We start from the raw sequence: 9323 nt of genomic DNA, 5'->3' as shown, positions 1-9323 counted from the left end.
GTTGAGATGTTAACCCCTCCCCGCCGCTTCCTAGGGAAGCCACCCAGCCTCAGCGGGGCGCTCGGTGACTTCAGCTAGCGGGCCGGCGCGGGCCGCGGCGAGCAGGGCTGGCCATTGGAGTGCGCGGCTGCGGAGGGAGGAGACCCCGACTCGAGTTAAGTTTCTAGAGCGTCGCAGTCGGTCGGGGACAGCAGCAAGATGCGGAGCGCGCAGTGGAGACCCAGAGCTCGCCCAGCGCAACTTCGTCCTGCCTGAGCGAGGTAAGGGGCCGAGCGCGTGGCCAGCGCGGGCCGGGGGTGCGCGGGGACCCCCGCTGCGGGAAGTCGTCAGTGTGAGAAACGAATTTTTAAACCGGAACGAAGCAAAACAGAAACTTCTGAAACATCCATCTCTGGGCGCTAGAACGATTCATCCCTGGGCTACGAAGCCCGGTCAGTCGGACTGTACTTGGGGCACTTGTGATTTATGAAGTTTGGAAGAAGGGTTCAGTCCGGTTGTAAATCCGACTAGACGTGGGGGATAGTGGAAACTGCGGTTGGTCGCAGAGGGGTGGGGGAAGGGGCTTATTTTTGGAAATCTTATAGACAAAGAATATGGGGCGGGGGGTGCGGTGTAAGGGCTTAAACTTGCACTGCCGGCGAGGAGGGTGCGGAATTAGATGGGAGAAATGCCGAGTTTCTGGGCACGAGCAGCCCCTGCTGTCCCAGGAACTGCTGTCTGTTATGCCACTTCTATCACTATCACATTGCAGCGTTACCTTGAAACATTTCAACGAGTTCCAAGTAGACTTCTGCCAACCAGTGCCATGTTTCATTCTCTCCACACTTTGTAGCCCTGTGAGGAGGCAACATGTATTGGGGGAGGGCAGTAAATGAAACTGCCGCCTCTAGTTTAGCAATGCACCAGACGTACGTGCATGCTTCTGGACAGTAGCTTTGCACCTGGAATTAGGAATGCAGTGGCACGTATTGTTATCGTTAGTAGTATAACTTATCTCTTTTGTGTGTGTGCGCGTGTGTGTTGGCCAAACCCACAGTAACTAAACATACTCCTTCTGCAATCAATGAATGCACAAAACTCCTGGGATTTATTACAATCTCTCGTGAATGATTTCCACGGAACCTTTATATTTTCTTGCACTGGCTTACAAGAAAAAGAAAAAAAAAACAGAAGAAGAAGAAGAAGAAGGAGAAGGAGAAGAAGAAGAAGAAGAAGAAGAAGAAGAAGAAGAAGAAGAAGAAGAAGAAGAAGAAGAAGAAAGAAAAGGCAGTTGCTTCACAGAGGCGTTAAGCTTTCCTGTTTACCGCAAGGCCAGGGCGGGCTTGGCTGCCCACACCACGCGGCGCCCTCGGACCCTAAGCACACCTGTTCCTAGAGAGTTATTAATAGAGCCCAAAGAATGACTTACTCTGTCAAATGATTTTCGTGCAAATCTAATGTCTTGCATGACAATTAGGAGGTGGTTCTCTGTTCTTTTAGCTGGGGGGTGGTGTGCGTCTCCACCCACATATTGGCGGTTGGGTCTCTTCCGAGGAGAGACCAAGAGCTGGTGGTGAACCCGCTGCTGAGAGGGCGAATGCTTCAGAGAACCTCCAAGCTGGAAACCTGGAGGGGGTTAGTGGTGGGAGAGTGAGGGAGCGGAAGGGGTGTTAAATGAGGCTTGCTCCTCTAGTGTTCCCATTTCTATTGGGATGTGACATCGAGAGTTTTCCTCTTGTCCAGTTGAGAGTTTTCAGTTTGGGTAAATTTTTGTTTTTTTCTTCCCTTCCCTTAGCCCTCCCCCAGCCCCGCTCCCTTTATTTTGCAAGAAATGAGATTTTAATTTGTTTTAAATCCTTCTCTTTACACTTTCCCCAAGTTTCCTTAAATCCATGACAAAATTGGAGCAGTGCCTTAGGCTAGAATGAATTATGCCAGTGTGCTGTGGCTTTTCCCCTGACTCTCTCCTCTTTGTGCCTTGTTTAAAGCTGCTGTTTCCGAGGCCCTCTCCAGCCAAGGAAAAGCTACACAAAAAGCCTGGAACTCTCTGACCGAACCACCCCCGGGACCCGCAGCAAGTGTTCGGCCTCGCCCTCTAGCGTCCTTCTGGAGAAGCGCCACCCCCGGATTCCTGGAGACCCGGCGCACCATGGGGTCCACCAGCCTCCCGCTGGTGAAGACCCACCGCAGTTATGTCTCCGACTATGTCAACTACGACATTATCGTCCGGCATTATAACTACACGGGAAAACTGAATATCAGCGCGGAGGAGAATGGCATTAAACTGAGCTCCGTCATGTTCATTCTCATCTGCTGCTTAATCATCCTAGAGAACATCTTTGTCTTGCTGACCATTTGGAAAACCAAGAAGTTCCACCGACCCATGTACTATTTTATTGGCAACCTGGCCCTCTCAGACCTGTTGGCAGGAGTGGCCTACACAGCCAACCTGCTCTTGTCTGGGGCCACCACCTACAGGCTCACCCCCGCCCAGTGGTTTCTGCGCGAAGGGAGTATGTTCGTGGCCTTGTCTGCCTCGGTGTTCAGCCTCCTAGCCATCGCCATCGAGCGCTATATCACAATGCTGAAAATGAAGCTCCACAATGGGAGCAACAGCTTCCGCTCCTTCCTGCTGATCAGTGCCTGTTGGGTCATCTCCCTCATCCTGGGTGGCCTGCCCATCATGGGCTGGAACTGCATCAACATGCTGTCCAGCTGCTCCACTGTCCTTCCACTCTACCACAAGCACTATATCCTATTCTGCACCACCGTCTTCACTCTGCTTCTGCTCGCCATCGTCATCCTGTACTGCAGGATCTACTCCTTGGTCAGGACTCGGAGCCGCCGGCTGACCTTCCGCAAGAACATTTCGAAGGCCAGCCGCAGCTCCGAGAAGTCGCTGGCGCTGCTCAAGACCGTGATTATCGTCCTGAGTGTCTTCATCGCCTGCTGGGCGCCACTATTCATCCTGCTCTTGCTGGACGTGGGCTGCAAGGTGAAGACCTGCGACATCCTCTTCAGAGCGGAGTACTTCCTGGTGCTGGCGGTGCTCAACTCCGGCACCAACCCCATCATTTATACTCTGACCAACAAGGAGATGCGCCGGGCCTTCATCCGGATCCTGTCCTGCTGCAAATGCCCCAGCGGAGACTCTGCCGGCAAATTCAAGCGACCCATCATTGCCGGCATGGAATTCAGCCGCAGTAAGTCAGACAACTCGTCCCACCCCCAGAAGGACGATGGGGACAACCCAGAGACCATTATGTCCTCTGGAAATGTCAACTCTTCTTCCTAAAACTGAAAGCTGCCAGCCCATGGGGAGAGTTCTTGCCTGGTCACCCCACCCCCAAGTGTTTGGAGAAAAAAAAAAAAAATCTGTGTGCCTCCACCACCGCCTAGGAGGAGCTGCTGGGAGCCAGACGGAGGGGGGGGGAGGGGCAGAGTAAGCGCGGCCTGGTGGTGCCGGGGTGTTGGTGGTTTAGTTCCTGTGTACAATGCACTGGGAAGGGTGGAGATCAGGTCCTCGCCTGGAATCTGTTTCCTACCCCCCGCCCTGGAGCTTTGATTTTGCACTGAGCCAAAGGTCTAGCATTGTCAGGCTCCTGGAGGGTTCATCTGGCCCCTCCTCTAAGACAAACGCCCCAGTGTGAAAGCATCTGTGGAGAGCTTGGAGGAGACGTTTTCTCTCACCTTAGTTTCCAACCCAAGTGAGCCTGTGCACTTCTGTGTCTCTGGGTGTGCTCTGCATATCCCACCCTCCCTTCCCCTTCACACCCCTCCTCTAAAATTCTGTTACTTTATATTTGAACTACCTGGCGTTCATCAGAGCTGGGGGTGTGGCACGGTCCATTTCTTGATCGTCGGTAGCAGGTAGGCTGTGTTCAGGAGGCAAACCGGGAGGAATGGAGATGGTCTGGAGATGTAAAGCAACTCTATTTGCTGAGGCCAAAGTTGCCACGTAAACTGGATCAGTTTTTGGAATTTGGCTAAAGTCACTTTGATTTTTTTTCTTTTAACGACTTTACAGTGAAATATGTTACAGCATCGTTATCCATTGTGGCAGGAAGTCTGCGTAAGTCCAGTTTATGTAAATGAAATCAACCGGGATCCTTTGTGTGGTAGGAGAGTCAAACAAGCAAAATGAGGTGAAAACTGACGGGGGTGTGGCTTTGTAAACCAAGAGAGATTTCTTAATGAATTTGTCTAACAAATCCAACATCTGTCTTTGGCACTTTTGTGGACGTTTATTTCAGAGCGTTGTGTGAATTATCCAACCAACGGGATGGTTGTGTTTTGTTGTGTTAAAAGTACTTTCCGTGATTTTTGAATGTATTTGTTTCAGCATTTTATTGGACTTTTCTAACCTGTGTTAACACCGTTGAACGTGTATTTCCTAAGAAAATACAACCCTCTTGTGCCATTAAAGCATTACTTTAACTGATAGGGAATACCAGAAGTTTTTCAATAGAGCTGTTCATTAAATAGTCAATTAAAGATGTGTATAAATGTTACAAAAAAATAAAAATATATTGCTGTCTCTTTAGTAAGGTTTTCAGTGCAATTAAACCGAGAAATGTCTTTTAAAAAATAGTATTTAATAGGTTTCTGACTTTTGTGGATCATTTTGCACATAGCTTTATCAACTTTTAAACATTAATAAACTGATTTTTTTAAAGATTCCTCTGTGAATAGCATTTTTTAAAAAATAAGACATCCTGTTTGACCATGTGGATCTTTAGAATCAAAGTTAAGGGCAAATTTCTGTTATTCTTTAAAGGATTTTACCTTGATAAACTAGGGTGTGAAAAAAAATGTGGTTTGTTAAAAACCACTCTATCTTTTTCAGGAAGAGAAACTTCAATAAGTTAACATTGAAGAGTAGTAAAAAAAAATGCGATGAAAACCACCAACCTCTAAATACCTCGCTGACAAGTAAATGTTATTACTGGAGCTTTAAATTGCGTTCAAGTCAAACTAACTTATACACAATAATTTTGGTCCTAAAACATGGGCTCTTAAAGAAATAATATACAAGAATGTAGTTGTAAATCTAATTTAAATCGTGAAATGCGATGGTCATTTCAAACTCATCAACAAAAGCTTACATTCTTGGCTTTCCACCAACATGCTGGGGAAATAGGGATATGGATCTGGGAGATAATATATTAAATCACTTTTTTTCAAGACACCGTCTTGGCTTCTCCCAGACTATCTTTTGAACAATATGGGACTACACAGTATCCATGGAGTAGCAAGGTGTAGAATGTAGGCTGGGTGGTATACCCCTCATATCTGAAAACTTTCAATAATATCCGAAAGCTTTGGCACCCTAGCCATTAATTTCTCCCAATTTTGCAATGAGGCGAAGGGCACTTCGTAAGCGTCACAGAGTTACTTTAACAGCTCATTCTTGTTTCAATATTATTGTTATCTTCGTTGGGAATTAATTTGAAGGATTTTGGTGTGTTTGGCTCTTCGTTCCTATTATTCCTTTCAGAGTCTGTGCTTTCCACTGTCATTGCATATGCACAGGACACAGTTGGGAAATGAAGATAAACCTCACCTAACAGAGTAGATGTCCTTTCTGGGTAAGGTTTACTGTGGGAAACAGAAGTGTGTTCACGAAGGAAACCTTAGGTCACAACCTCCAGTTTCCTGAAGGAAATGCCAAAAATGCGCCGAAGACAAAAGACTGGAAACAAACTGGAATGTCTCTATCCATCTGTCTGCTGAGGCGGAAGGAATGAGTTCATGTTGTACTCACTTCCTAGAGCTTTCGTTACAGAGTCAAGCATAATGGAAAAGCACATCCATTTTGTGTTTCTGTGGAAGATAAGTGTTCCCGCTCTTGGTTTTATCTTTATAAGCAAAGCAATGACTCACACAACATGGGGAAGTTGAGGTAAGGCAGCTGACCGTGGTGGGGATTGGGAGGCTCATGACAACGAGTGACAGAGAGGACAGCCTTACTTGCCCACCTGTCAGCACATTATCCAGTCATCATATGTACATTCTTCCTGGAAGCTGCAGATTGTGCATTTCATTCCAAGAGAGCTAGACAGTCACGGACTGTGGTTTTTCCTGGGCAGGTGCGGGACAGAACCCTCCCTCTGGCTGAGAAGCAATGGCTAAGATCAAAGAATCCTTGGTTGTATCTCAACATGAATATCTGGTTTTAATGGAGTATATCCTGAGAATTGAGAATGAAAACAAAAATCTCAGTAACTATTTTTACACTAAAATAAATGTTCATAAAGTTTTGATTAAAAAAACTTATGTAGTATTTTTTAAGAGGAATAAAACAGGCAGCCCAAGCAGTACTTGATACCTTCTTGTAAATGAACCTCTGGCTCATAAATATTCAGGGAAGTTAAAAATGACATCAAACAATATTTTATTCCCAACAATTTTAAATGTAATTACAATTGTATAAAACAGTCGCATAGAAATTGTGTCTAAGACAAATGCTTGTTCTTGCTTTTTAGCCTCATTACAGGTAGGAAAATTCAATTCTTTAGTAAAAGTTAATCTAATGATATTAGAAATTCCAAAATTTAGAGTAATAGAAATGTTGCATTTATGTTAATTGGAGACAGGATTTTATTTTAGTAATATCAGCACTTTGTGATTTATGGCATCTTTAATATTCCCCCAATGTAAAAAGTCTTATTATGAAGGGTTTATTTATTTATTTGTTTTTTAATTTTAGAGAAAGGGAGCAAAGGAGAGGTACAGAGAGAAAGAATCCCAAGCAGGGTCCACACTCAGCATATGTGATGTGGGGTTCGATCCCACAACCTTAGGATCATGACCTGAGCTGAAATCAAGAGTCAGATGTTCAACCAACTGAGCCACCCAAGAGCCCCTTTATGACGAAGCTTTTAACTTACTTTTTCAAATTGGATTAATTTCTGCTATAGACACTGCCTATGATAAGGATGTGCCCAATGTAATATCCTTGTAGTACTTCTAACCCGGACTGTACTTTTTGAATGATTTTGACTCTTCATGCTTCCATTCAGTGGATCACTCACATTTTCTAGGTAACTACAGATGTAGCTCTGTTTGGGAGCCACTACTCTGAAATAGCAACTTCGAAAAGATGATTAGCTCTACTGGGGTACTGGGGAAGTCCTACAAAGTGAGGACTTGAAGTTCAAGTAATATTAAGTATTGGCAACACCACTTTCAATTGAGAAGAAAGGGATAATACTTGACTGACACATTTAAAAAATGTTCTCATTACAAAACTGTTAAATTTGAACCTGTAAATAGTCACTGGCTCAAAAATTAATTTCTAACTAGGAACTCTTTTTTACCTACATGATTTCCAATAATGATTTTCTGTGATCTCAGTGTAACCTTCAGTTATTCTTTAATATTGCTTTCCCCAGAGGCGCCTGAGTGGCTCAGTCAGTTAAGCGTCTGACTCTTGGTTTTGGCTCCGGTCATGATCTCACGGTTTGTGGGTTTGAGACCGTGCTGGGCTCTGCACTGACACCGTACGGTCTGCTTGGGATTCTCTCTGCCTCTCCCCTGCTTGTTCTCTATCTTCAGTCTGTCTCTCAAAATAAATAAATAAGATTTTTTAAAAAATATTGCTTACTCCATACTCAGCTGGAATGGTGTTTCCTGTGGACACCTAACTATCTAGATCAATTAAATAGATCTCATTTGTTTCTTAACTAACTACGTCAAACTAGATTTGTCTGTTTTCTGTTAAGTTTTAAAACGCCTGGAGGGAGGAATCAGAAATAACCAAAAGAAGCCTTTATAGGACCTGTTAAAGTATTCTTCCCCTGTGGACAAAGTAAGTTCTCAATGATGAGAAATCATAACAGCTTACATCATTTCCTCCAACACTGCTGCTTTTTAGATGTGTGCTTCACAAGGTCCAAGGAAAGGGACTGAAAATGCTTTTTCACACATACTGTTGCCTTCACTGCCATAATGATTGGAACTAGAGGCATCTTTCAGAATACCCAAGCAAGCAAAGTCTACTTGAATTACTAAAAGCCTTTAGATTGTTTACCAAAAAAAGAATTTTTAACCAGTGGTCAAAAGAGCTAGGAGAGATAGAAGAGGGCGATAACACTGAGGGAGGGTTAGACCTGCATTTAATTTAGCCTTTTCACAATCCTTGACAAGAGCCAGGATCAACAGCAAATGTGGTTCCTGTTGAAGACATCTTGCCTAATGCTCCTCGTGCTTTCTTCATAGAATTAGACTTTCAAGTGATTCCTGCTTTTCTCATGCTCTCTTTTTCATCCCTTTGAGGACTGAAGGATTGAAAATCACATTTAGCTCTGGGTATAAACATTAGCAAAAACATGTGCCAATTGCATATTTGAATGAACAAGAGTTGCTACGTTTTGTTTTATTGAAGCACCATCATGTGCCCAACCAGCTCCTCTGTTAACAATGGAAAAACAGGTTGTAGTAAATCCATACTGTGGAATACTAGTCAGAAATTTAAACAAGGAACGAATACTGAGATTTGCAACAATTTGCATAAATCTCAAAACCATTCTATTGAGAAAAGAAGCCACGCTAAAAAAGAACACACTGCATGATTCCATTTATGTGAAATTCAAGGACAGGTAAAACTGATCTACGGAGATGGAAATCAGAAGAGTGGCTGCCTCTTGGAGAGGATGAACTGGAAAAGAAAGTGAGGGAAATTCTGTTTAGGTTGTTAGCAGTGTTCTGTGTCTTCATTCTTAGGGTGTTGTTTCCTTGGGTATATGCATTTATGTAAACTTACCCAACCATATTAGGGCCTGTGAAACTAGAAAAAAAATCAGTCGGTAGATTTCCACCTGAATATGAGGGCTATATGGGCCTTTCTCTGTGAAATTATGCAATGAGATTCCAAAGAGTTCAATAGAACATGGCAAAAGTTCCAAACTGTTCCATAGAAGGAACATTTGTTCTTTCAGCAGTCTCCTAAGTACCAGAACTAAAGCATTAAAATGCTAAATAATTGTGACATGATAATCTTCTCTTTGCTTCTATAGGATGAGAATTAGGCTTGGTATTGGTATTTGTAATACCTAGAGAATTTCTGCGTCTTCAAAGAGCCTAGGGTTATAATGAAACTGTCACAATGAAAGTTTATTGACATTCAGATTTCGGTCCTAGGAATACATAACGTATTGTAAATAGCCTTATGAAGAGAGGGCTTTAACACACTGGCAAAGATCCCAAAACATATTAGTATTGGTGACATACACACTGGAGTGTGTCAAACCATTTCTTACCACCTGACCAAACCTATAAAAAGCATTCAGGCAGATAATAACACTTGTCCCGGTACAGGCACTGCATTGTTTGAAGTCCTGGGC

The 9323-nt window shown here is 43.8% G+C and overlaps 1 protein-coding gene across 2 annotated transcripts; it reads left to right on the top strand.

The window, feature by feature from the left end:
- Positions 1 to 32: 32 nt before the first annotated feature.
- Positions 33 to 4656, top strand: LOC144216682 (sphingosine 1-phosphate receptor 1). 2 transcript variants are annotated; one of them, XM_077746108.1, is made up of 2 exons: positions 33 to 260; positions 1968 to 4656. In XM_077746108.1, exon 2 carries the CDS (start codon positions 2129 to 2131, stop codon positions 3272 to 3274), a length of 1146 nt encoding a protein of 381 aa, XP_077602234.1. In that variant the 5' UTR covers positions 33 to 260; positions 1968 to 2128; the 3' UTR covers positions 3275 to 4656. The 2 variants fall into 2 exon arrangements, with proteins under 2 accessions (XP_077602234.1, XP_077602235.1); XM_077746109.1 differs by lacking the exon at positions 33 to 260 and adding an exon at positions 1246 to 1614.
- Positions 4657 to 9323: the final 4667 nt, after the last annotated feature.

Source organism: Crocuta crocuta, unplaced genomic scaffold, assembly GCF_008692635.1.
Source record: "Crocuta crocuta isolate KB4526 unplaced genomic scaffold, BGI_CrCroc_1.0 scaffold48, whole genome shotgun sequence".
NCBI lineage: Eukaryota > Metazoa > Chordata > Mammalia > Carnivora > Hyaenidae > Crocuta > Crocuta crocuta.
This window is presented reverse-complemented; position numbering and strand designations above follow the sequence as displayed.